The sequence below is a fragment of the Lagenorhynchus albirostris genome, chromosome 13 (genome assembly GCF_949774975.1).
Source record: "Lagenorhynchus albirostris chromosome 13, mLagAlb1.1, whole genome shotgun sequence".
Classification (NCBI taxonomy): domain Eukaryota; kingdom Metazoa; phylum Chordata; class Mammalia; order Artiodactyla; family Delphinidae; genus Lagenorhynchus; species Lagenorhynchus albirostris.
This window is the reverse complement of record NC_083107.1, coordinates 8,825,684-8,853,587: the sequence shown is the minus strand read 5'-3', so window position 1 is coordinate 8,853,587 and position 27,904 is coordinate 8,825,684. Positions and strand designations below refer to the sequence as shown.

General features: G+C 51.8%; 1 protein-coding gene and 1 long non-coding RNA gene across 6 annotated transcripts in view; both read left to right on the top strand.

The window, feature by feature from the left end:
- The first annotated feature begins 238 nt into the window (after window positions 1-238).
- LOC132531718 (uncharacterized) lies at window positions 239-8,169 on the top strand. Its single transcript, XR_009544202.1, has 4 exons — window positions 239-788; window positions 2,948-3,098; window positions 4,774-5,085; window positions 8,059-8,169. It is a non-coding gene; the product is annotated as an uncharacterized LOC132531718 (long non-coding RNA).
- Window positions 8,170-14,570: 6,401 nt separating this feature from the next.
- Window positions 14,571-27,904, top strand: part of LOC132531642 (tyrosine-protein kinase ZAP-70) — a 30,282-nt gene continuing 16,948 nt past the window's right edge. Inside the window, exons 1-4 of one of the 5 annotated variants that reach the window (XM_060169594.1) lie at window positions 14,571-14,676; window positions 14,919-15,007; window positions 23,997-24,447; window positions 25,221-25,381. In XM_060169594.1, coding sequence (XP_060025577.1) covers window positions 24,046-24,447; window positions 25,221-25,381 — 563 coding nt within the window. In that variant the 5' untranslated portion in view covers window positions 14,571-14,676; window positions 14,919-15,007; window positions 23,997-24,045. Of the gene's footprint in view, window positions 14,677-14,861; window positions 15,008-23,996; window positions 24,448-24,760; window positions 24,780-25,220; window positions 25,382-25,733; window positions 25,752-27,904 lie in introns of those variants that run through there. The other 4 variants (XM_060169596.1, XM_060169595.1, XM_060169597.1 and 1 more) reach the window with 4 other exon arrangements.

Here is a 27,904-nt window from a genome sequence, read left to right as displayed (position 1 = left end):
CTATAGCTTTAGTTGTGGGAAGTCTTTTCCACTAGTCTCCAGGTCATTCTCATAGACAGTTGTTCTGGAAACAGTCGTGACTTTGGTGTGCCCCTGGGAGGAGATGAGCTCAGGGTCTTCCCACTCTGCCATCTTGGCCACATACCTAAAGAAACATTTTTTTTATAGTGTTTTGTGGTTTCTGAATTGCTTTCACGAACATTATGTTATCAGTGAGGTAGGTCTTATTATTTCTATTTTATACTAGTTGAGACTGGGGTCGGAGAGGCTCAGCAGCTATTTGAAAGGTTCGGGCTGAGCCCCGTAAGGGTGCTCTCTGACCAGCAGCGGCAGCATCACTCAGGGAAAGTGAGAAATGCGCATTCTCAGCCCCCACACCCTAGACTTCCTGAATCAGAAACTCTGGGGTGGGGCCCAGCGATCTGTGTCTTAACAAGGCCTCCTGGTGATTCTGAAGCACACTCCAGGGTGAGAACCATGCCTCAGTCTACCCAGGAATTTGTTAGGTTAAAAAAATAAACGAAAACAAAACACTGATGTCCGTTTGGACCTTTCTCCAAAATCCTAACTCCTCACTTTGACTCTAGAGGCAGTTACTTTCATCATGAAAACAGAACTGATCACAGCTGCTGGGTGTTTTTAGATGAACCCATTTTGTCTTTTGTCTTTTGTAGGTCACATTGCAGAGGAGAAGAGGGATAAAGAATCCTCTCTATTCAACAGGGATGTAAGTGATGAGCAGTTAACAACCATAAATAAAGGAAAACTTCCAGAAGCAATCAGTCCAGGTAATAATCTATAGAGTGTGAGCTAAATAAGGTGCCTACATATGGATGACTTCAGAATGCAACTGTTTGCCTTTCACGGTGTTTTAATGGACTAGATGTCAGCACACCTTTAATTTATCCATGAAAGCACATGATCTACAGTTAAAATTATGCATTAAACTAACTCTAGGAATTTGCCACCCACCCTTTCAAAAAGATGCTGCTTTTTTTTTTTTTTTGCGGTACGCGGGCCTCTCACCGTTGTGGCCTCTCCCGTTGCGGAGCACAGGCTCCGGACGCGCAGGCTCAGCGGCCATGGCTCACGGGCCCAGCTGCTTCACGGCATGTGGGATCTTCCTGGACCGGGGCACAAACCTGTGTCCCCTGCATTGGCAGGTGGACTCTCAACCACTGCGCTACCAGGGAAGTCCAAAGATGCTGCTTTGATGTTGTTTCTACAAGCCAGGGTCACCCATAACATGGGCATCATAATCACAGTCCTTGACATTACTGAGCACTGATGCTTTCTACCAAACAGGAGGGATTAAATGCCAAAGGTTAACCTAGTCCTTGATCTTCATCCTTGGATTACTTGAGGCTGGGCCCATTCAGAGTGAGTAGAAACTTGCCATCATGGCAACGTGCTGGTACCAAGTCCAGGACGTTCCCTCCATGTAGCTACCCACTAACAGAATTATACCTGGTTGTCACTTCCTAACTCTAAGAAATTAAATGCTGAATTATTCCAACAGAGCCCTTAAAGTTGCTTGATGCTGCTGCCTCTTGACATAGCATCGACGAAGGTGAGAAGTTGGACGTGCCTCAGTTTTCTCCCCATAACCCAAGAAGGCCCTTGGCCAGTATGTCCCGCCTGCATCACTAGGCTCCCCTCAGCGGCTCTCCACATCTGATTCCTATCATCGTACCTCTGTGCCCCATTTCCCTGATTCCTTTTCTTTTTTGGGTCACATTACAAATGGGGTAACAGAAGCTCTGAGTCCCCAGTGGCAGCTGATGACTCCTTCCCTTGAGATCTAAGATTGCCTTGGACAGTATTCCCAAGCCCACATGCAGTGGCATTCCAAATCTACCCTCAAGGTTTCTACAAGTCCCTAAAGGGTTGAAAAAGCTTGGGATCATCTTGGCATCATCTTTGCCTTATGTCTTGAAATTCCCCCAAACCTACACACCCGAGGCAGATAATGTATATGGCAGAATTACCTGGAGCTGGGGGTGGGGGAGGAGGGATGAGGGACAGCAGAGAAGAGGTTGTATCACTGCCCTGTGAAAGCTTCAGACTGAATACTTAACTCCATTTTTTTTTAATTGAAGTATAGTTGATTTACAATATTGTATTAGTTTCTGGTATACAGTAAAGTGATTCAGAATATACCTATACACACACACACACACACACATATATATACATATATATTCTTTTTCAGATTCTTTTTCATTATGGTTTATTACAGGATATTGAATGTAGTTCCCTGTGCTATACAGTAGGACCTTGTTGTTTATCTGTTTTATATATGGTAGTTTGTATCTGCTCATTCCAAACTCCTGATTTTTCCCTTCCCCCTCTTCCCCTTTGGTAACCATAAATGTGTTTTCTTTGTGAGTCTGTTTCTGTTTTGTAAATAAGTTCATTTGCATCGTTGTTTTAGATTCCACATATAATCGATATCATATGATATTTGTCCTGGTCTGACCTACTTCACTCAGTATGACCATCTCTAGGTCCATCTGTGTTGCTGCAAATGGCGTTATTTCACTCTTTTTTATGGCTGTTGACCCCATTTTTCTTTTTTTTAGATTTTTTTATGGCTGTGTTGGGTGATTCCATTTTTCTTAAAAGCCATTGTAGTGGGACTTTTCACCTCCTGTAGTGGCCCCGTCTCCTCCCTCCATCTTCACTCTCCTCTATTCCTCTCCTCACCTCCAAACTGGTTGCTTTGCTGTTTGCCAGCTCATACCCTCAGCATCTCACCTCCACCATCAAAGGTTAGGAATGTCTTTTCCCAAACACAGCCAGTTTATTCCCCAAGAGGACTTGTGGAACCAGCAGCTAAGATGCTAAGGTTTTCATTCTGGCTCCAAGCAGAACCAACCAGGTGTCCCTACAAAGGCGTACGGGGTCGTCGCTCTCTGTTTACTCGGCCGTGCGTCTTCTTATTTAGATGTTCCAAGCAGGAGTATGCAATGCGCACATCTTCTGCACTTTCTGCAGAGGGACATCAGCGTCGCCGCTGTCTTGGTGGCAGGAATCCTCACGGCCACAGTGTCGCTGCTGCTGGCGTTGGTCACGTACATCAGGAAGAAACAGCCATTGTGAGTAGCTCTTAGCGCCCGCCTTCCTTCCAAGAGCTCACAGATTTTTGTACCAACGTTGCCCCCAAATTTCCTCTGACCCTGGATTTAGGAGGACAGTGGGGACCTCTGAGCCTGGTTGAGCGTCAGCATCAGCTGACATGCCTCCTAGACGTGCAGATCACCCAGGCCATTGGTTTTCAGACACTGCCTTGTGGTTCTGATGCACAGCTGGGTTCAGGGTTTCCTGGTTTGGGCCATCCTTGCCTCTGAAGGCCACCAGAGGTGAGGCCGCACCTCTTCCCATACTGAGGACCACTGAAAGACGAGATGGTATAGCCTCTGGCTGGAAGATTGGAAAACAGGAATATGGATGTAGAAAAGAAAGGCAAAGTATAGCTCCAGGTGTGTGGGGACGGATGAGGCTGAGGAGGAGAGGAGAGGAGGCTGACGTTCGGCTCGTTCAGACTGCTGCAGCCGCGCTGATGGTTAGAATATTGAAAGATGCCTCTGTTGGTTGGTAAACAGCCCCTTCCCAGGACCTCCCCACACTTCCCAGTCTTCCCCGTGACCCAGCAAGTGAAGGGTTAATGGCTGGTGCGGAGGGGCGGAGGGGTGCGGTGAGAGGGCCTCCAGGGCTCCGCTCCATCAGTGGCCATTTTCAATAGTCAGTGTATGTCTGTACCACTTGTTAAGTACTTCAACTATCCCCCGATGAGAGGGCTCCAGCACAGTGGCTCTAACCAGGAGCAGGCACTAGAAAGCAAAGCGTTTACAAGTTATGCATTTGCAGTAATTGCGCCTCGAAATTATGTGCCTTGGTCTGTATCCCTTGGGACCCACATTCCTGATCACGGGGAAAAGCAGCTCTCCAAGGCCCCTCACGTCCTGCCCAGCACTGTGTTGGGTCCTCGGCCTGTCCACAGAGAAAGGAGGCCGTGGTGTGTGATGAGGGGTGAAGTGTCCACCCCCCATCCCATCCCTGCCAAACTCTGCAGTATTTAAATTTCCCCACAAGAGTTGCATTGCTTTCCCTAAGTGTGCTTGAAAATGCCAGGCTCCCGGGACCGGTAACCCATTCCGGCCAGCCACCATCGCCTCCCACCCAGCTTTCTGGGAGAGCAGAGAGAGAGCAGTGGGTCCCCTGAAGCGAAAGGGGAATCCTGAATATGGCAGAAGTTAGAGAAGATTTAAAGCCCTCTTGGAAATAAGTTTGACGGGCTTCACAGTTCTGACTGGGGCTTATCCATTGGATTCACCATTTCCCTTCCGTGTATCTCAGAGGTATCAAAAGAAGTGGTGAAGGGGAATTCCCTGGCCGTCCAGTGGTTAGGACTCTGCGCTCTCACTGCGGAGGGCCCGGGTTCGATCCCTGGTCAGGGAACTAAGATCCTGCAAGCTGTGTGGTGCAGCGGGGCGGGGTGAAGTGGTGAAGACTGGCTCCGTCCCACAGAGACGAATCAAAGCTGTGGAGAGCCTGTGTTAGTTATGAGAACGTGGTGGGAAAGGATTTTCCCAGAGACTCTGTGGTGCCCCGAGGCAAAATGAATTTCACACACGACAAGCCTTCCTGATGGGAAGTACATAGAGTCCTCACCCCTCAGAAACATCAGCCTCTATTTCCTCCCACGGAGTAGCTGGTAGGAATTGCTACACATTTAGTTGTGCAGTACAGTTCCTGTGTGTTTTGTTTTAGATCTCCTCCAGCAAACATGACCTACAGTATTTTTATAATGAATGGAAAGACTTGGTGGCAGAAGTCTCAAGAAAAGAAGACCAGAAAACATGGAGGAAAACAGGAACAATTGAAGTTACATTCCAGTGTCTAATCCAGGTGATGGGGCCAGCCAACCAGCACCCAAAGCCGTGATGCGAGGCGATTCTCCATCCGGACTCCGTGGAGAGGCAGTTGGATTTCTGGCTGTGAGGTGCACCCTGCAAAATGTTTACCTTTTCCTCTCAACTTTGAATGGACCAAGAAAATTTTGACCACAGAATGCTCATAATGGTAATGGCGTTAATGACTAGTACGGGAGACTTAGCACATTTCCCCAAAGACTGACCTGACACACAATGGATTCATTTATTAAAGCAGTGCTTCATTTTCTCAGCCGTTCACTGAACAGATATGAATTGAACACCCCATATACAGACAATATCAAAATACATGAGGCAACCAAAGATACTCGAAGCAGCAGGCATGGCCCTCGCAGGTTTCTGAGGACATGGCAGGCAGCTGGCTGAGGGCCTTTGGTAGTCGGTCTATGCCTCTCTGTCCCCATGGCCAAAGGGGCCAGGGGTCTGAGGGCTGGGGTCCAGAGGAGAAAGGTGAGAAGCGGGGGACTCACGTTGGTGTTGCAGGCTCAAGAGAGCAGCCATTGCAGCTCGGGCAACTCTCGCCCCTACACTGGAAGGCAGGGTCCAGAGAGAAGGACGCTGCCCCGCCCCCCACCCCCCGGGAGGGAGGGTCCTGAGGCTGGGGGAGGAGGATGTGTTCCGCCACACGTGCGGCCACAGCGGCCCCTCAGGTCCACGTGCTCCAGGTCTGATTCATGCCTTCTCGCCTCGACCTGAAGAGGGTGCACACTGTCTTGTGGTGCCAGTCAGGGGGTGCAGAAGGGGCAGTGGGGGAGCCCAGCCACGAGCACGCTGGCGGGGGGCGTCTCAGCCGCACTAGGAAGGGCGAGGACGGGAGCGAGATCTGAGGTCAGAGATGCAAAGAAGGGGTGTGGCCTAAGCCAAGGGTCCGAATCAAGGGGTGGGGGGACCTGGCCGAAGACACCCGTGAGGGGCATGGCCTGAGGGCCCAAGCGAGGGCTTGACTTGAAGGGGTTTGGGGTGGGGCGTGTTAGCCGGGGAGGGAACGGGGCTCTAGGGAGGAGGTGGCCTCGCGAGGGCCGAGGGCACACCGTGCTGGACCTGCCAACAGCGGGTAGACTGGAGCGCAGATGGAGAACCCGGGAGGGGCGCGTCAGGGAGGGCATGGTCCAGGGACCAGAGGCGCGGCCGGGACGTAAGGGCACGGCTGGTGTTCGCCCCTCCCTGGGGGAGAAGGTCCTCTGGCGCAGGGATGTTGTTGGCTGCTCTTGTTGTAGGAAACATCTGCGGTTTCCCCAGGGGTAGACCTCTTGCAGGCCAAGACGCCCGCCCAGGCTCGTACTCCCCCTGGCTGGAGAGGACCCAGGCCTCCTGCTAGCTGCCGGCCTCCACACTCCTTTCCTGGGTCTCAACAAGTCTCTTGGGTCACCTTCCCGGCTTCAGCCTGGGACCCATCCTCCACCTTAATAAGCTACACTTACTGAGACCCTGTTATGTGTGTAAACTCTCGATCCATATTGAAGTATAGTTAATTTACAATGTTATGTTAATTTCTGCTGTACAGCAAAGTCATTCAGTTATACACATGTATATTCTTTTTCAATATTCTTTTCCATTATGGTTTATCATAGGATATTGAATATAGTTCTCTGTGCTCTACAGTAGAACCTTGTTGTTTATCCATTCTATATATAAAAGCTTACATCTGCTAACCCCAGCCTCCCATTGCATCCCTCCCCCAACCCCCTCCCCCTTGGCAACCACCAGACTGTTCTCTATGTCCATAATTCTATTTCTGTTTCATGGATATGTTCACTTGTGTCATATTTTAGATTCCACATCTAAAGTGATATCATATGATATGATATCATATGATATCTGATATCATATGGTATGATATCATATGATAAGTGATATCATATGGTATTTGTCTTTCTCTTTCTGACTTACTTCACTTAGTATGATAATCTCTAGGTCCATCCATGTTGCTGCAAATGGCATTATTTTGTTCTTTTTTATGGCTGAGTAGTATTCCATTGTGTATATGTACCACATCTTCTTTATCCATTCATCTGTCTATGGACATTTAGGTTGTTTCCATGTCTTGGCTATTGTGAATAGTGCTGCTATGAACATAGGGGTACATGTATCATTTTGAATTGTAGTTTTGTCTGGTTGTATGCCCAGGAATGGGATTACTAGATCATATGGTAATTCTATTTTTAGTTTTCTGAGGAACCTCCATACTGTTTTCCACAGTGGCTACACCAACTTACATTCCCACCAACAGTGTAGGAGGGTTCCCTTTACTCCACACCCATTCCAGAATTTGTTATTTGTAGACTTTTTCATGATGGCCATTCTGACTGGTGTGAGGTGGTACCTCATTATAGTTTTGATTTGCATTTCTCTAATAATCAGCAATGTTGAGCATCTTTTCATGTGCCTATTGGCCACCTGTATTTCTTGGAGAAATGTCTATTTAGGTCTTCTGCCTATTTTTTGATTGGATTGTTTGTTTTTTTTTGTTGTAGAGTTGTATGAGCTGCTTATATATTTTGGAAATTAAGCCCTTGTCGATCACATTGTTTGCAAATATTTTCTCCCATCCTGTAGGTTGTCTTTTCATTGTGTTTATGGTTTCCTTTGCTGTGCAAAAGCTTGTAAATTTGATTAGGTCCTATTTGTTCATTTTGTTTTTATTTCTATTGCTTTTGGATACTGACCTAAGAAAACATTGGTATGATTTACGTCATAGAATGTTTTGCCTAGCATTTCTAAAAAGCTAGTCTACCCCCAGATCCCACTTGTGACACCTCTTTCAGAGGTCTGTCTTATCCCAGCCCTGCCTTGGGCTTCCTCTCCACAGAGAGGCATTGTAATGTAACTGGATGAACGTTGGGCCACTCTTGAGAGACCTCAACTCATCTCCCCTCTGTGGGCCTCAGTTTCCTCTTCTACAGGATGGGCAGCCTAAGGTTTGCCTTGCCTACATTGCAGAGTTGTAAAGGGCAAGTAACAGAGTCAACATGAAATGACTTGCATAAAATGCCCTGTCGCTGTGTAATAATGACTACATCTCTGTGAATCAGACACTAGGCCCAGCACTTTACATATATTAACCAATTTACAGAGAGTAAATCATTTCCCCTTTTGCTTTTAGGGATGGAAGATGTTTCTTCAGGAAAAAGAAAGAAAGAAAAGAAAGACTGAATTCAATGTAGTTCAGTGCCCACTGTATGTGCCACACCCACACCTCTATATTGCCCCTCCCCCCTCTTCCCATTGATAAACATTAGTTTGTTCTCTATATCTTTTGAACTGAAATTTTAATAGCTGCTCTATCTCCCTTTGAGTTAACATAGCTCTAGCTTGGACATAGCCTGAGTACATTTGAATGGTGGCCCCTGAAAAGATAGTCCACATCCAAATCCCTAGACCCTGTTACCTTCTTTGGAAAAAGGGTCTTTACAGATGTTATTAAGGATCTTAAAATGAGGTAATCTGGATCAGCTGGGTGGGTCCTAAATCCAAGGACAAGTGTCATAAGAGACAGAATAGGAATAGACACGCAGAGAAGACAGAGGTAGAGATTGGAGTCATGTGGGCACAGCTGAGGAAGCCAAGGATTGCTGACAGCCCCCAGAAGCTGGAAGAGGTAAAGTATTTCTCCCCTAGAGCCTCCAGACCTACTGGGGCCCTGATGACACCTTGATTTCAGACGTGTGGCCTCCAGAATGTGATGGTAAATTTTTGTTGTTTTAAACCACCCAGTTGGTGATAATTTATTGTGGCAGTCCTAGGAAACAAATACATGGCCATATGAACTGTCTCTGATACTTGAGTCTTGAGGGCACGTAGGATTCGGCTGGAGGGACGCTGGGGATTGAGGCGGTGAAGAGAGGGGGATTGTGTTTAGGGCATCAAGGGAAGTGCACAGTGGTGGGGCAGACCCTGTGGTTTGTGGCTGGCAGGTTTGCAGTTTCCTGGGGACAGCTGGTGGGGAGCCCTGGAACCCCTGGATCCCTGGGCCCGTCTTATGCTGGTCTGGGCAGCATCACTCAGCAGCCGCCCAGAAGCCCTCACCACCAGGGAGGGAGGGAACATGGGAGGAGGTGAGGGGAAGGCACTTCCTGAGAGCCTTCTGTAGAAACCCCCTGCCAGCCAGGCCTAGCGCCCAGGGGGTGGGGGTGGGGGTGGAAGGAGAAGCACTGGGTGGGAGGGGGTGAGAGAATAAGGTGCGGGAGGGGGAAGGGGTGGAATAAGGTGGAGGGCAGGGATGAGAGAGGAAGGGGGGGCTGACAAAATGTGTTGAGGAAGAGGAGGGCTCGGGAAGAGTAAAGCAGGAGGGTGGGGAAGGGGAGAAAAAATAAAGAGGGGGGCGGGTGGGGGAGGAAAAAGCAATAAGGGGGTGTAGGTGGGAGAGTAGAGAAGTGGGGTGATGGAGGGGGAAGACGGGTGGAGGAGGGGGTGGGAGCAAGGAGGGGGGAAGGAATAAAGAAGGAGGGGGCTGGGGAAGAAGAACGGGGAGACTTAGCGAATGTGGCAGAGGGGTGGGGGAGGGGCTCTCCCTAGTCAGCATCACAACAGTGTTACTATTGAGCGCTGGTCCCCACTCAAGCAAACATTTAGTGGGCACCTCCCTGTGCCAGACACAGTGCCCTGGGGGCAAATACATCCCGACTCACACGCCCTCCCAGAGCTCTGCTGGGAGATAGCATGGCCCTGCCCTTGGCCTCTGTGATCCACCCCCTTCAGTCATGGGGTGGGCACGATCATTCCCATTTCATGGACAAGGAAACTGAGGCTAGAGAGGGGAAGAGCAAAAGTTCTGTGAAAGCAGGGCCCTGGTTACCCCAGGCGGGCAGCTGCCCCATAGGTCTCTGAGTGCCTGGCCAGCCATTTCCACCCGAGGTCCATCTGCTCCAGACTTCACCGCCACGGCATTTCCCAGGCATGCTCCCCGGGGAAGCTGGGCCCAGCTGGACCCCAATACTTCTCCGAGCCTCAGTTTCCTCATCTTGGCAACGGGGGTAAGAATTTACCTCCTTCACGGGGCTGTCGGGTGGTTCATTCAGCAAACATTTCTTGAGCTCTCGCTGTGTGCCAGGCACTGTGCTGGGCTGGGCGCTGGGGATGCCGAGGGGAGCACGTGGATCAGCTGCCCGACAGCAGGCTGCTGGTGGCCTCCTGAGCGTGGAAGGAGATGTGGCTGTCAGGGCTCGGGTATACAGCAGGCATACCATAAATGCCAGATTCTTCCTTGAGCTCCCGACAGGTTGTACGCCTGTCCTCATTCCATCCTCATCCAGACCTCTCAGGACCCCAGACCTGAGAGGCAGGCCACCCTCCCACTGGCCTCCTACCCCTACCTCAGCTTCCATTTGAGAAACAAGTTGGGGTCATGTGCCTCTAGCCTCCACCAGCGGCCTCCCCAGCCCCGTGGGCCCGCTGGGAGCCTGCCCTGAGCGGTCTCTCCCTCTTTCTCTATCAAAGAGGTGGTTTCCTTTGTGTTCCCAGTTTGCTCAGGGCTTCCACCTCCAGCTCAGTGGTTGGTCCAGCCAGCCTGGCCCTGGCGTGGTGAAGGGTGGCTACCACACAGCACAGGAGATTTCAGGGCTGAGCCTTGTGGAGGCTCTGGGCTCCATTTGAGCCAGCAGACCTCAGGCTCTGCCATTTACTAGCTGTGAAATCTCAAGCTTCAGTTTCCTCTTGGCCTCAGTTTCTGTATCTGTAAAACGGGGCTAACCTGCTTCTTGTGGCTGTTGTGAGCATTAAATGCACCCTAGCTGGAGTCAACACACAGGAGTGCTCAATATAAATGAATAAATACATCTTAGCTGTTATGATTGTTCTGCAAAACTGTGGCTTTTTACCTGTCCAGCATCCTTCCAGCCGTAGCCTCCAACTTCCCTTTGGGTTCTTCTCCCCGGTCTCAGTGTGGTGTGGATGGGCTTTGTGACTGGGTCCTAAGCCACTCTCACATCCAATCCGCTGGTTTCAGGGACTTGGTAAGGGATGGACATGTGATCCACTCAGCCAATGAGCTGTGATGGAGCTTATGCTGGGAATACTGAGAAATAGATGTTTTCTCCTGAGTGGGATTTGAAGCTGAGTTGTTATCTTGGACCCCGGGGAGAAAAGTTATCTGAGAATAAAGTCAACAGATAGAGGAGGTAACAACCCTGAGGCCATCATTTGAGCCTTGAGTAAGTTGTTCCTGAAGCCCATACCTGAGCTTTTCATCCATCATGCTATATTTGTTAAACTCCATTATGTGCCAACTCTAGTTGCTGGGGATGCAGCCAGGAACAAGATAATCCCCACCTCACAGAGGTCCAGTCTTGCCCCAGGGCCTTTGCACCTGCTGATCCCTCTGCTTGAAATGCTGTTCCCCCAATATCTCCATGGCTCCCTCCTGTACCTCCTTCAAGTCTCGACTCACAGGTTATCCCCTCAGTGAGGCCTGCCCTGACCCCTCTGTTCAAATTCACACACCTATGAACCTCTTCTACTCTTTCCTGATTTATTTCACTCCTTAGCGCCTGGAGCCACCTGATATACTCCATGGAATACTTGACTATTTTGTTACTTCCCTGTCTCCCCCACTAGACTGTCAGCTCCACAAGAGAAGGGATTTTCATCTGTGTTGTTGACAGCAGCTCCGTAGCGCCTAGAACAGAGTGTGGCATAGAGTAGGTACTCAGTGTTGAATGAATAGGGAGCCCCCGAAGGCCTATCTGAAGAGATGGCATTGTCATTGCGGTTTGGACGTTTAAGAAGAGCGGTCCATTTGATGACCCCCAGAGGAGGGCACAGCCTATGGCTGCTATAGCAAATTGATTCTCTTCTGACTTAAGCCAGGTTGGATTAATTTTCTTTTTTTGTGTGTGTGGGGGGGTGTCACTTTCAACCTTTAGAATCCTAAATTGCTCTTGGAAGGATGCTGTACTCAAGAGCTACGCCCTGGAGGGCGCAAGGAAATCCTGTTCCTGCCCTTGGACGTGCAGTCGGTAGCACACTATCGAAATTGGGGAAACGGAGAGATGATGGTGGTGGTGATGATGATGGCGATAATGGAGCATCTGCTTTGATGCTCATGAGGTGGGTACCATTATCATCCTCATTTCCTGAATGAGGAAACTACGGCACAGAGAGGTCAAGTAACTTGCTCAAGGTCCCTCAGCTCTAAGTGGAAGAACCAGACAAGAACAGCAAGGAGGTAAATGTCACGTTGTCTGACCACCCAGAGGAAAGGCGGGTGCTGCACGGTTGAAGACACCCAGGTGGGAGGGCATTCAGTAGGGGCCCTGGGGGCATCACTGTGCTGAGATGTGAGTCTTCTCTGGCAGCCTGAAACCTCCACCCCAGGGCCCACCTGCCGGGTGTTACCCCTGCAGTGGCCTGGTGTCTTTTTGGCTGTGGAACCAAATCTGGCCGGCTCAAGGGCAGGTGAAACTAGCACAGAGTCCCACCCCACCCAGTCTGAGGATGGGGAAGGCTTCCTGGAGGAAGCTGCATGTAATCAGAGACCTGGAGGAGAAGGAAGAGTCAAATGGAGGAGAAGAAGTGGGGAAAGAGAGTTCAGGCGGGGACCAGCTGGGCAAGGGCCCGGGTGGGGGTGGGGGTGAGTGTGAGTGGTCAAATTCTTCTGAGGCTCTTTGCATGTCTAGAGTGAATATTTACCCAGACCCACGCTGGGCAAACGCACCGCAACTTTTCCAGCCCACTGTTCCATCCGCTCTTTCGTCTGCACATTCAAGAGACGCATCCACCACCCTCCACTTTGGCAAAACACACGGCGTTATCTGCAGGCCAATCTCAGAACTGTCTGAGCACCCAGCTGGCCTGGGCCCCTCAGGACGTGTCTCTGAGATGGAAGTGGGTTAGAGGGTTGCCGAGCCAGTGCCTTGAAGAGGCTGGGAGCCCCTTTCTCAGGCCTGAAGACCCCAGAGACAGCAAGCCCCAAATGCTGCTGCCCCTCGGGCACCCCACAGGCAGCCTGCTCAGCTTCCAGCTCTCTGGGAGGCCGGCCCCACAGGGAGCTATTTTGCAATCAAGCTTTCCTCCTCCCATGTCCACCATGGCCTGGGCTATGGGGCCAGACTGCCCTGCTCCCATCATGCCTGGCCACTTGGAGTCGGTTGTTTAACCTCTCTGGGCTTCACTTACCTTATCTGGAAAATGGATTCAATGGGTTAAACTGTAAACCGCTCACAACATTGTGTGGCACGTAGTAAGTGCTCAGTAAGTGCTGCTATTATAATCGTAGCTTATGTGGTTCTGATGCTGTGATTTCTCTCCTCTTCAGTTTGCTGGGGCATTCTTCTCTCATTGCCCCAGGAAAGGAGCATCCAGTATGGAAACAAAGATTTTATTCTGCCTCCTGAATTTCACGATGTCTGTGGGGAAAGGGAGCTCTTCTAGCGAAAACAGTTTTGGGAGAAATCTATGTAGGGGGAAAGTACCCAGCCTGAAGCTTAGAAAAAAGATTTCCTGAGTAGGAGGGGGGATTTAGGGAACTGGGGGGTAGTAGAGGCTGGGGGAGAGGGTCCCAGGAAAGGAGTCCTGGGGTAAAGCATGAAGGAAATGCCAGGCCAGTTGGGGAGCTGAACCCACTTCCCCCAGGGCGCAGGTGCAGGAGAAGAAAGATTTTTTGGTCTCAACGGTGGGCCTAGGACAGCCCATGGAGGTCCCCAAGGCCCCACGGGTGACGAGCCACTGAAGAGGTGAGAGAGCCCACAAAGCCTCAGGGCAGTGGGGGTGGATGGGGCAGAGTGGATTCCAGGACAGGCCCGGCCTTGCATCCTGACAGCTCCGTGGGCCGCCGAGGGAGCAGATGTTAGATGTGGTCAAGTGGTCAGAGGGTGGGTGAGTGAGGAGGAGAAGAGGCTGAAGAAGAGGTTGTGAGCAGCGCAGGAGGTGGTCAGGTGCAGTGCAGTGTGCACTGCAGCCAGGTGCAGTGCGCGGGGCTGGGCTGGGATCGGGTGCGTGCTGGGGGACACACCATCTCCGTGTCTTGACGACATGACCGATCCTTCTTAGAAGCCATCCCTGCCACCCCCAGGCTGCGTCGGGCTCCTGTGTGGATACACGGTGCCCAGGCTTCCGCCCTCCCAGCCCTGGTCATGCTGGTGACCCAGCTGGCCCCTCGCCTAGACTGTGGACCGTCTGGGGGCAGGCACGGGGCGGTCGTTGCTGACCTGATGGCTGGCACACAGCAGGTGCTCTGACCTTTGCGGCGTGGACCGACTTGGGAGGTTTATCGTCTCTCCGGCTTTAACCTGTCTGTGGAATAAATAAATCACTCATATGAGCAATTCAGCCAGGGACAGGCCCCGGGTCCATGTCCCCTTGGGAAGGGAAAGTGGGGGCATTCCAGTTTCCAATGAGTCCTGGGGATCCCCCTCCCACTGCCACTACCCCACCCCCATTCCGGCACACGGCTCCCCTCCCTTACCCTCTCCAGGTTTAGGGGATGCTGTTGGGATCATCATTCTAGCATAACCCCTGCCTGCAGCTCGCCTCATTCCCCCCACTGCTGGGCAGGCTCTGCTTGGCCCCGGAAGTGCCATCTGCCCTCCCTGGAGCACATGGCTTGCGATTTTCCTTGAACACAGCACTTTGTGACTTTGACGTAAACTTCAAACACAGCCCCCTTTCCTGTCTTCGCATCAAGGAAACAGGCTGAGTTTCAGAGAAAGGCGCTTCCAAGAGCACATCAGGCCTTCCGGGCCAGTCCCTGCCCAGCTCGGCCGCCGTGCTCCGCTGGGGTGTCCAGGTGAGTGGCTGGCCTCCGGCCTTCTGCCTCTTTCTTGCCAGCACGGCCACCGCAGGGGCTTCCGGGGCAGCCAGCAGAGGGTGACTCAGATTCCCCACCCCCTCCACCCCGAGTGAGAAACCCTGGTGGGGTATGACCTCCTTACCCCTTGCCAGGGTGTATGAGTGGGTGGTTAGCCGGTGGTGGCTTCAGGCTGGGGGCTCGGGCTGCAGAGAAGCCCAAGTTAGTTTCTCGGACCCCAGTTCTTCATCTAGAACCAGCTGTCTGTCGGCTTTGGGACCAGAGACCTTGCAGGTGGCTTGTGCCTCCACACCCGTCAGCACATCCCCAGGTAAGTCATCCCAGATGGGGCAGCACCCAGCCGCCATCTCCAGGGGTGGCCTGGGTCTGGTGAAGGAGGACAGAGTCAGGAGGACACTGTGGTACCAGAAGGGCTGTAGGACCGAGGTGGGTGACACCCAGCTGGGAAAGGAAGCAGACACGACCTGTGGCCACCCTGAGGGAAGGAGGTCTCGCTCCAGCGGGCCCGCCGAGTGGTAGTGGACGCCTATATCCAGGGGCCACAGAGGTGCCTGCTCAGTCCCTAGCCTCCTGCAGGACCCCATCAGTGCAGCAACCTTGACTTCAGGAAGCAGAGAAAACTCCAGAGAAAGCAAACGTGTGCTCTGTCCCCCAGGGCCGTGAATGTGAGGGTGGCTCAACAGGGCTGTGAACTTGAACATCAAAATGCCGGATGATTCCCATGAGGGGACCCAGGACAGGCTCCAGCCATTTGTAGGGGAGCTCAGGTTAAAGGGGAAACAGAGATGTGAAGAAGGAAACAGCTCGAATCCTGCTCAACCGCTGTGTGTCCTTGGCAAGTTGCTTGGCCTCTCTGAACCTCACTTTGCCCATTTGTTAAATGCAGATGCAAATGTTGGCAACTAGTAGGTGCTTGGCTCCTGACTGTGGGGTGAGAGGTTGGGAAAGGTGTCCCAAGCAGGAAAGGGTCATGGCAGGAAGGAACAGGGGTTCGTGTGGTGAACGGCTCAAGATGAGCTTTGTCGCTCTTGTCTTAGCCACGGCAGCAAGCGCACGGTAGGTGCTTAATAAAGCTTTGCTGAGAGATTAGGGTCGGGGACTCCTGCGCTGGAAGGTCCTTGGGTATCACCTGTGAGGGCTCTTACCCTGCCAGTGCAGAGCTGCTTTTTCCTGTTGTCGCCTGTCCTCCAGCCTTGCCACACAGCCCTGGCAGGGACGCTGGGCAGGCAGGCGGCCCAGCTGGATGGCGTTTCGTGTACACCCTGGAGCCAGGAGGCCGATTTGAGGCCTGGCTCTGCCACCTACCCTGTGTGCCGTGTGACCTTGGGCAATTTCCTCCTTCTCTGAGTCTTCAGGTGCCAAATCCACAAATCCTCTACACACAGCATCCTCTCGAGGATTCGGCGGGTGAATTTCTCTAGAGTGCCTGGCACACAATAGTGCTGTATAAGCGTATTGCTAAAGTCCTAATTATGACCACTAGCTCTGGGCGGGCTCATAGCTCCTGGAGACTCTCCTCGGGGCTGCAGCAACCAGACCTCTCCATGCTGGCAGCTCCCCGCCGCACCCCAAAGCATAGCGTTAAGGAAGTGCTTCTTAACTGGAGCCAGTTTTGCCTCCCCCATGCCTGCTGGGGACATTCAGTGCCATCTGGAGACATTTTTGCTTGTGACTCAGGGGGTGTTACTGGTCTCTAGGAAGACAGAGGCCAGGGGTGCTGCTAAACACCCTACAATGCACGGATAGCACCGTGCGGTCCCCACTGTCAGGCTCTGTCCTCCTGACTCATCCCACCTTTTCTGTCCCCTAAGTCTTTTCCCATCTCCTGTTACACAGAGCCTGGCACCCAGAGAGGGATAGCTCCTTGCAGAGGTTACACAACCCTTAGAACGCCAGCAGCAGAGGTTGAAATCGCTGGGGAGTGGTGGCAGTGGGGACTGATCTCGTGGCATTATTCAGTCAGTTGGTCAACAGATAGAGTCTGTTTGAGGCCTGAGGACCTGCTTCCAACCCCCAACAGGCCAGCACTCTTTACCCTGACCGTTGAAGGCAGCTCAAAGTGCAGCGACACCTGGGCCAGGCAGGCGTGGGAGCCCCTGGGGACCCAGGTCAGAGCCGTGGATTGCATTCTCCTAATGGCCACGCGCTAGAGTGGCTAGTGCTGGCTGCTGGTCAGAGAGACCTGAGTTCAAATCCTGACTGCCACTCACAGGCTACATGATTCTGAACATGACATTAACCTCTCTGAGCCTCAGTTTCTTTAGCTGAGGAATGGGGATAACAGTTCCCATTTGATGGAATTGCGGTGAGGATTAGATTAAATGGATAATGCTCAGAAGAGATGTCGTAAAGTCTTCGGTACAGAGGCTATTGTTATTGTTGCCCGCTTGACAAATATTTGTCGGGAGGAAGCAGGGGCTATCGTGAAAACAAGACAGGCATAGGCTCTGCCTTGGGGAGCTCATGCTGGTCAGAGACGGTGGAGCAAACAGACTGATCATACGTGGCCACCAGGGCTGTGATGTGGGAGGACGGGGCCCTGGGAGAACAGAGGAGGTGCCTGACTCAGCTGGGGAGGGAGGGGGGAAATCATGGAACACTTCTGGGTGGAAGGGACAGCTGAGGGTGGCTTGGAGAAGGGTGTGGGCACTGTTCCAGGCAGAGGGAACAGCCTGTGCGAAATCTCCTCCGATTGGTCCGATTGGTTCTCTCCTCTCCCACCACTGGTTAGTGGAGGAAGCCGCTAGATCCTCCGTTCACTATTCTCTCCTAGGGAGGCCCCCACAGCCCCTCATCCCTCATCAGGCTGCCAAATTCCAAGGACCTGCAGAGGGGTCTCCACCCACCACAGCGAGCTGCATACCTTCCCAGGTACCCCAGTATCAGTAGCCTCTGCCCACCACGAACATTTATGGGGCACCTACGATGTGCCTGGCTGGTATAGGCAGGGGAAGGAGACCATGTCCACTCTCACCATGCTTACGTTCTAGCAGGGGACAAAGATCCTGTGGGAACAAGTTGACGGTACATCACATTTTCAGTGGTGAAGAGCAGTAACGCTGGGTCAGTGATAGAGAGAGAAGGGGAGGCGATTTTAGAGAGGGAGGTCAGGGAAGACCTCTTGGAGGAGGAGGTGACATTTACACAGAGACCCGAATGAAGTGAGGGGTGTTGGGGGAAGTGTGTTCAGGCAAAGGGAACAGCCAGTGCAAAGGCCCTGAGGTTGGACCAGGCCTGATTTGTTTCAGTGCTCTGAACAAGTAACATAAGGAGGCCCGTGTGGCTGGTGGGGAGTAACTGAAGGCCAGGAGGTGATGGGGCAGATTGGGCAAGGCCGCTGTAAGAACCTGGGCTTTAACCTTGAGTGACGTGGGAGTCCTGGAGGGCTGCGAGCAGAAAAGGACGGGCCAGGACAAGGGCGGGCCAGGTGAGCCTTCTCTCACGGAATCCCCGCAGCCCCGCAGCACTGGGCACCTTCACTGGTGCTGTGTTCCAGGTGGGTCTGGCGAGCATGGCTCCCCGCCCAGGACCACACTGCTACTACCCAGTAGATCCATGATTCCATGATCAGATCTGATGCCCTGGTGTCAGGGAAAGGATAAGGAGCCTGTTGCCATCCAGGGCACAGCGCTAACTGCTGTCTTTGTGACTTGGAACGTAACCAAGATGGCAGCTGACAAATGTCTGTGCTGCCTCTGTTGGTGGCCTGCAGACTGGGGAGCAGGAAGGGTGGCTTTAGGGGGGACTTGGGGTCTTGGGCAGTGAGGGGCTGCACCCCCATTCCTTGGGTGGGGACACTTGATGTCTGGCTGTGGGTGGCACCTGGGGCCTCCAGACCTGCCAGGTCCAGGGGGATCATCTCATTCCGTCGGCAGCCTGACTGCCTCAGTCTTCCCTCTGGTGTCTCATGGTAGACATTTAACTGGGGCTTTGGATACTGAGTCTGTTCTGTGGAACAGCAGCACTTCCAGGCCCTGCTACGTAGGTGTGAGGATTAAACAAAGCTGAAAAGCATAGTCCTTTCCTGGCAGGTCTTCTCAGAGCCTTTAATATGCAAATATGCTTTCCACAGCTTTTGTAAACATAGTTGATCTCTTGACCTGTATTTCTTTCAAAGTATGTTTGGGGCATCCTGTGTGTCTGGAACAGGTAGAATTTAACCCTGCCTGTCCCCAAAAAGGATGCCTAAAGGGTGGGATTTCAGGCAGATCCCTTTAGCCAAGGATCAAACTTTCCTCCCCTTTCCCCAGGACCTGGGCTGTGAGAACGAGGCTGGGGTCCCGTGGTCTCTCTGTGGAGCTGCAAACCATGGGAAGGCCAAATGAGCATCTCTGAACTCACGAGGACCTCGCAAGCTCAGGGGGAGGATGGAGGGGGTCAGCCCAGGCAGGAGTGGGGTGGGGAAGTCTCATGGTGGGCATGTCTCTGAGGAAAGCCGTGCAGCCTGCCCGGACATGGCTCAGGACAGAAACATCTGATCGTCCAGGAGGCTGCAGACCGGCCAGGCTCCTCTGAAAGCTGTTGTTATTACTGTTGTCGTTGTTATTGGCAAAGGGACAGGGAAGTGGGAATAAAGCTGAGAATGCGTGGGGAAGGCTTCTGCCTTTGGGACACCTTGGACTCAGGTCCGAGATGGCCAATCATGGCTTCTGGCCCTGGACTGGGTCTCAAGAGGCAGCCTCTCCCCACTCCCGCTTCTGCACTCATCTGCCTCCGGCTACCCAGGCTGCACCTGTGGCCACCACAGGGTGGAGCTTCTCAAACTGTGTTGTTGACAGTTTCCTGCCACAGCTTCCTGCCCCAGAGACCAGCTTCACTACCCCCACCCCTCCCCATGATCCCTGGACAAACCCTCTCTTCGCTGCCTTGCCTCAGGTCCTGATACCCTGTGGGGAGCAGGGCCGTGAGTCTGCCAGGCAGGGCTGGTTGGACTCGGAGAGTGGAGAGAAGTGGGGAGGGTATATCCGGTGGAGCACACTGCATGGAACTGCATTTGAAGGAAGGCTGATAGTGCAGCCTGGCTGGAGCAGAGGGAGGGCCGAGGAATTTAGTCTGATTCAATGATGTAGGCAGGAGGGAGCCACAGTAGGTTCTTGAGCAACGGAGGCCTTGAGGAAGAATCGCCTAAAAGCAACTTGCAGATCCCGGAGCTTCAGCTCATGTGGGAAACAGGCTGTGGGGTTCAGCCGACCACAGTCACCGTGTGAGTTAGATCTGGATCTCAGGTTTTATTAATAGACACAGCAGGTGGAGATCAAAGAAGGTGATGGCAGCACAAACCGACCTCAGGGGAGAGATCTGGATGAGACAAGTGGGAGTGGCAGCGTGGGTAGCCACAGACGGGATGGCCTAAGTAGGGGACGGGGGTTGGAGAGGGAGAGAGAGCAGGAACCGTCAGAGAGGAAGGCGGCAAGCCAGGGGGTTGGCGAAGGACCCAAGAGTGTGTGTGGGGGGGTCACAGTGTCCATCACGCAGGGGACCCAGCCTGGAAGAGGGCACGAAGTGCTTGCCTGGTGCCCATCAGGTGGTGATATCGAGTTCTCTGCAGCTGGAGAGCACCCTGGTGGAGGTGAGGGGAGCAGACTGTGAGGCTGGATGAGACAGAGGGAATCAAGGAAGTGAGGCAGGAGTGTAGACAGCTCTCTCTTTCCTATTTCAGTTAATATTTGTAGTGCCTGGTGTGTCTATACCTTCCAGCTCCCTTTCTCCCCTTTTAATTAAAAAAAAATTAAGGTATCATTTACATACAGTAAAATTCACCCCTTTTAGTGAAAAATTCTGTGAGATTTGACACATGCATACAACTGAGAAACTGCGATCTCAGTCAAGGTATAGGCTATTGCCCTGAATTCCCTCATACACCTTTGCGGTCCATCCACATCCCATCACCCCTGCTCCCCACTGGGCCTGCTGCCTCCGGCAGCCACTGCATGGCCCTGCAGTTTTTTGTTTCGTTTTGTTTTTATTCCTTTTATGTTATTTATTTATTTATGTATACAGCAGGTTCTTATTAGTTATCTATTTTATACATGTCAATCCCAATCTCCCAGTTCATCCCACCAGCACTGCCCCCTCCCCCGCTTTCCCCCCTTGGTGTGCATACGTTTGTTCTCTACATCTGTGTCTCAATTTTTGCCCTGCAAACTGGTTCATCTGTACCATTTTTCTAGATTCCACATATATGTGTTAATATATGGTATTTGCTTTTCTCTTTCTGACTTACTTCACTCCGTATGACAGTCTCTAGGTCCGTCCACATGTCTACAAATGACCCAATTTTTTTCCTTTTTATGGCTGAGTAATATTCCATTGCATCTTCTTTATCCATTTGTCTGTCGATGGGCATTTAGGTTGCTTCCATGACCTGGTTATTGTAAATAGTGCTGCAATGAACATTGGGGTGCATGTGTCTTTTTGAATTGTGGTTTTCTCTGGGTATACGCCCAGGAGTGGGATTGCTGGGTCATATGGTAGTTCTGTTTTTCATTTTTTAAAGGAACCTCCATACTGTTCTCCATAGTGGCTGTATCAATTTACATTCCCACCAACAGTGCAAGAGGGTTCCCTTTTCTCCACACCCTGTTCTACAGTTTTGAATGGAATCATATGGTTTGTAGCCTTCTGAGTCTGGCCCCTTTCACTTAACCTGACGCCTTTGAGATTCATTCATGTGTGTATCAGCATTTCCTTCCATTTCAGGCTGAGTAGTGTCCCACTGCAGGGATATACCACACTTTATCTATTCATCTGTTGGGAAACATTTGAGTTGTTCCTACATTTTGGCAGTCGTGAATAGAGCTGCTATAAACATTCCTGTTTGTGTGAACGTAAGTTTCCATTTCTCTAGGATGAATACCTAGGAGCCCTTCTGACTCTTTTAAAACACTCTTCTGGGATGGTGACCTGCATCTCCAGGTCCCCGATTAATCACCTGCCTGTAACTATCGGGACATCCAAGACCCCCACAGCCCTGGCTCTCCCAACCCCAGCGTTAGACGCTATCTGGTTAGAACGCAGATTCCGGCCCCTCCTCCAGCTGCACCGATTCAGACCTCACCTGATTCCCGCTCTAGTATCTTCCTCTTGGCTCCAGTGCCCATCCTTGCATGTTCCTGGACGCCCAGGGAAAGGCAGCCTTTCTCAATCCACAAAAGCTTGCTTTGCACCCCCTGCTTACAATCGCTTAAGTAAGAAGGGTACCCAAGGAGCCTTCCTTGAATGCAAAACTATGCCTGGGTGGCCTTAAGTGGGCCCATCTCAGTAGAGAAACGACCAGAAACTGTTAAGGGGAAATAATTTTTTTCAACATTATCTAAAAACTTACAAATATACAGAAAACAGGAACAATTAGTTGTACAAATTATCCACCGCCTAGATTCTACAATGGACATTTTGCTATATTTGCTTTATCACATACGGTTACTCCTCATTATTATTGGATTCCATATCTGCCAGTTTGCCTACTTGCTAAAATTTATTTGTAACCACCAAAACCAATGCTCGCTGCGCTTTCACGGTCATTGGAGGGCGTGTGCAGAGTGGTGTGAAATTTGAGTCAACCGATGTGCTGGTTCTTTGAGGTTGAGCAAGGTGATGCTTTGCCTTCTCGATTCAGCTCATACTGTAAATAAGTCTCTTTCTCACAGTCTATTTAGTGCCACATTTTTATGCTTTACGTCGGTGATTTCACTGTTTAAATGGCCCCCAAGGACAGTGCTGAGGTGCTGTCTAGTGTTCCTAAGTGCAAGAAGGCTGGGCTGTGCCTCACGGAAAAAGTATGTGTTGGGTAAGCTTATAGTTATAGGGCTGCTGGTCAAGAGCTCAATGTTAATGAATAAACAATATAATTATGTAAGTTGTCTTTAAACAGAAGTACATAAAACAAGGTTATGTACTGATCGGTTGATGAAAATATTGTGACCAGAGGCTTCAAGGAACCTGACACTGGATTTCTTCTAGAAGCAAGGGCTCAGTACTTCCTAATTCAATACTTTATAGAAATACTGCGAATAGCAAGACTCAACTTTATCAATCTGCTTATCCATCCATCCATCAACATTATTTTTTGGATGCCTTTCAAAGTAAATTACAGTCATCACTACCCATCACACCTAGATATTTCTGCACGCAGATCACTGACCAGGGTTCAATATTTTATGGTTCTTTTTTTACTGAGGGGCCCAAATACAATAAAATGAACAACTCAAGTTGGTACATTTTCTGAAATTATTTTTCATTTTCACATTAATTTAATTTTACGTTCTCTGAATTTTGAGCAATTCAGACACCTGTGTAACACAACGCTTCTCAAGATATTGGACATCACCATCACCCTAGAAAGTTGAAGGTGGATAATTTCAGGTTAGATATCTTCCTCACCAGGTATCTATTTATCTATATGTCCTTACTTCCTCCTCCCCATATAGGGTCATACTTTCCAAACCTCCTTTTGTTTAATGACTGTATCGCAGTTCACATTGGAGTTAAATCCTAATGTATTTAACCAATCCCCTATTAATGGATATTCAGATTCGCTTATGCTTTCTAGACACTCATTCACGAAGGCAGAGGGGGCAGGGCTAAGGGGAATTTCTAAGGTTGCTGGGAAAGGGTCAGAGGAAAGAGTCGGGAAGGCTAATGGGGTCAAGGTCCTTTGATGAGCAAAGTTGTTCCAGCTTCCGGGCCCTGGCACTTGCTGTTCCTTCTGCCTGATGTGCTCCCCTCCATGCTTTTTGAGAAGTGGGCTCCTCCTTTTCCTTCGGATCTCAGCTCAAATGCTACCTCCCCAAAGAATGTGACCATCCCAGCTCCAGTGGCTTCTTCCCTCTTGATCTCACTCTATTTATTTCCTTTAGAACACTGACCTCAATCTGTAATTATTTTTGTCTCTCCTTGTTTATTGCATCCCCTCTCCCTCAGACTGTTATCTTCAGGAGGGCAGGGATCATGTCTCTTATTCACCCGTATCTCCATCCTGAAACACAGTAAGAATTCAACACGTGTTTGGGAGGTGGATGAAGGTTCCAGGTGCTGTTGTGTCGTGGCCAGTGGGGCGCTCCGTACTAGGTCTGAAAAGTCAAAGGCTGGTTTGGGACTCCCCAATCTGAGTCCCGTAGGCTGGGCCTCCTTTCCAAGTTGACTCCGGCACAAATCAGGCTCTGCACGATCGGCACACTCAGCTGTGCCGCACGGATGCCCTTTAACGCGGGCTCTCTCCTACTATCTCTGGGTACAATGGACGGGTTCAGGAAGGGAAACCGAGGCCCTGACGTGCCCCCAATCCTGCTCTGAACTCACAGAGTCTGAAGAGGCGCAGGGTCCCGTACCCTGCTCAGTGCAGCGGCGGCGATGCCGGACCCCGCGGCGCACCTGCCCTTCTTCTACGGCAGCATCTCGCGCGCCGAGGCCGAGGAGCACCTGAAGCTGGCGGGCATGGCCGACGGGCTCTTCCTGCTGCGCCACTGCCTGCGCTCTCTGGGAGGCTATGTGCTCTCGCTCGTGCACGACGTGCGCTTCCACCACTTCCCCATCGAGCGCCAGCTCAACGGCACCTACGCTATTGCGGGCGGAAAAGCGCACTGCGGCCCCGCTGAGCTCTGCGAGTTCTATTCGCGCGACCCAGACGGGCTGCCCTGCAACCTGCGCAAGCCGTGCAACCGGCCGTCGGGGCTCGAGCCGCAGCCCGGGGTCTTCGACAGCCTACGCGATGCCATGGTGCGCGACTACGTGCGCCAGACTTGGAAACTAGAGGTGAGAGCGCGGGGCCGAAGGGGCGGGTCCTGGGAGGGCGTGGCCGGAGGGGGACCAGATTTTGGGAGGGGGCGGGTCTTGGGAGGGCGGGACCGGAGGGGCGGGCCTTGGGAAGGCGGGGTCGGGAAGGGCGGGCCCTTGGGGCCGAGGGAGCAATGGAACTGGGGGAGAGTGGTGGTCTTCGCCAGCCTGTATTATGCTGTGCTGCGCCCGTTTTAGATGCTGGAGGGTTGGGGCCTGACTGGGGGCGGGCCTGGGAGGAGGCCTCGGAGGCAGGGGCCTGAGCGATGCTATGGTGCTTGTCAGAGGCAGATGGCAAAGTGGAGGTCGGGGTAGGTGGAGGTCACGCTGAGTCCAGAGGAGGCGAGGCTTGGGCTGGGAGAGGGGCCTGAGAGGATGGTGGGGGCGGTGCTCTGGGGTAGGTTGGCCGGCAGGGGCGGTGGGTTGTGGTCTTCGACAACATGCAGTGCACCATGGGGCGCGATTACCAGTGTTAGATCTTCAAGCTGGAGATGAGCTTGGAGCCGGCTAGAAGGCGGGGCCTGGGCCGTGGCCCTGGATGGGCGGGGCCTGGATGGCTTGGGGCGGAACCATAGAGATGAGGGGGCTTGGCTTTCATTAACAGCCTAAATGACTCACCCCCTAGGTGCGCCTGGGTGGGTGGGCTGTCTCATGTGGAAGAGGCAATTGGGAGGGTCCAGGAGATGAAAGAGGTGTCCTGTGGCCGCCTACTTGGAGACACAAGTCTTCTCCACCCTCCCGTTCTTCCCTAGGGCGAGGCCCTGGAGCAGGCCATCATCAGCCAGGCCCCTCAGGTGGAGAAGCTCATTGCCACGACGGCTCACGAGCGGATGCCCTGGTACCACAAAAGCCTGACGCGCGAGGAGGCGGAGCGCAAACTCTACTCAGGCTCACAGACGGACGGCAAGTTCCTGTATGTGGGGCTTAGAGCCTGGGGCTGTGGGGTGGTGAGGCTGGGGCAGACCTCAGTGTGCAGGTGGGCGGTGAGGGGTGTGCCTGCGCTCACAAGTGTGAGTGGGTAGTGCTTTTCTGAATGTGCGCAGGGACGTGATATGCGAAAGGGGCAGCAGTGGTGAGGACTTCAGAGTTGGGCGGCTTGGGTTGGAATCCAGCGTCTGCTACTTACCATCTGGGAACGCTGGGCAGCTATCGGAGCTGCCTACTTGGATTTCCTCTCCTGCATTCACCAAATATTTGTTGAACAGTTACCACATGCACTGTTCCGGGCATTGAGGACGTGGCAGTGCACAGGACAGACACAAATCCCCGTCCTTGTGGAGCAGGTAGACAAAGAAGGATGAATCACTAAAACATAGAGGATGTCAGAGGGTGGCAAGTGCTGTGTGTGGAGCTGGGGAGGGGGGCTCCAAGTTGAGCTTAGGTGGCCAGAAAAGGCCTCTCCGATCGGGTGGCTTCTGCGTAAAGAACCGAAGGAGGTGAGAAGTGGGCTGTGAGCTCTCTGGGAGAAGGTGTTCCTGGCAAGAACACAGACCAGGAGGAGGTTCTTGGCATGTTCCAGAATCAGCAAGGAGGCCAGTGTGCTTGGAGCTTAGTAAGCGAGGACTGGAGTGGGAGGGGGAGAAGGCAGGGAGGTGACTTTGGCTTTGACCCTGAGTGAGGTAGGAGCGCTGGGAGAGCGTTGAAGCAACTCCCTCTAACTGCACTGTGGATGGTGGTAGTACCTACCCAAGGGTCTCTTATGGGATCGCAGGAATTAATATGTGTAAAGCAATAGTATAGTATCTGGCATATACTAAAAATGCACTAAGGGTTATTTTAAGTGGGTGAATGTGCGTATCTCTGCCTGAGCATGAGCCACAGCTGAACCATGTGGCTGTTTGTGAGTTTGTTATTATGAAAGAGTCTGTCTAAAGCCCCCTGCTGGGGCTGCTGCTTTCTGGTCTGGACATGGGTTCGTTGTATAGCAGATGTTATCCGGATGTCAGCTGAGGCCACTCAGGCCTTGAGATATGGAGAAACTTGGTGCCTGTCTCTTTCCTGTGACCTCAGGAAGTCTCTAGCATCCTCCCCTTGAGATGTTAATTCTCAAGGGTCTCTGTTCTCATGGTTGCTTCTTGGCCTGAGATCCTGCCTGGCTGAATCCTTGCTCTCACCCACCTCCCTGCTGGGCTGTTCCCTCTCCTGGGGCCATCCCACTTGGAGGAACTGACCCCTTTCCCTTGATTTCCCCCACCCATGTGAGGTTTGAGCATGTGTACCAGATTACCTGCAGGTCTCCCACAAGATGCAGGTCCCTCTACAAGACTCTACTGTCAGCTGATAAAATAATTTTTTTTCACCCTGCCTAACAGATTTAGGCTGTAAATTTAGGCTGTAATTGCATGTTACAGATAATACTCAGCTGCAAGGACGGCTTGTGAACAGATTAAGATAGGTCTGTTTTCTCCAAGAGGGAAACTCAACTTTGCATTTGTATCAGTTAGCTTTTGCTGTGTAACAAGCTGTCCCAAGACTTACTGACTCAAAACAACAGTTTATTACTTCTCATGATTCTGTGAGTCAGCTGAGTAGTCCTTCTGGTTTAGGTCGTCTGGGCCGGGACTGAATAGGTTGGGATGACCATGGCTCTGGCTATTGGCTCAGTGTCACCTGGGCAATAGGGATGAGTAAGCTGCAGTGCTGTCATCATCGAGCAGGCTAGCCTGGACTTGTTCACATGGTGTTGGTTGCAGGGTTCCCAAGAACAATCAGAGAAGGCAAGTTACAATACACAAGCACTTTTCAAACCTCTGCTTGTGTAATGTAACTGATATCCTCTTGGCCAAAGCAAGCCACTTGGCTCAGACCAGAGTCACTGTGGGGAAGGGACTACCCAAGGGAGAATAATTGAGGCAGGCAGTTTTGCAAACAGTCTATCAGAGGATTAGAACAAGGAGGCCATAGTGAGGGTGATGGGCATCTCAAACGTGGGCATTTGGGGCATCTTTCCTTTTGGACTATGAACTGGAAGGCAGAGCCTGCATTTGGTCCTTCTAGAGGGCTCCACCTCCAAGTACCTAGTGATGGCCGGTACTTGTCCAGATGTTTGTCACCTGCTTCATCAGGATGCTGCACGCTCCCCCCCTCAAGCGTGATGCTCACTAAGACCTTCTCGGCCATTGGTCACACATCTCCCCACGTTCACATCTCACTTGCTCTTGCACAAGTTACCCCAGGTACCTGAGTGTCCAGGGGCTCTCTCCAAGCCAGACACAACGAAGGGGGGTTCTCCACCTTTCCTGTTGGGGCAGCAATTCTTTCTCCTTGTAGCTGCTTCCTCCTTTGTAACATGTAATTTCATTTTTCTTTCTTTTTACAATCTAGGTTCCCTTCTCTGGTTTCATCTCATGTCCCCAGTTCAGCCTTTCATCACCTCACAGTCTTTGCCTCTCTTTTGTCTTGGTTTTTTTTTCTTTTTCTTTCCTCCCCACCCCTC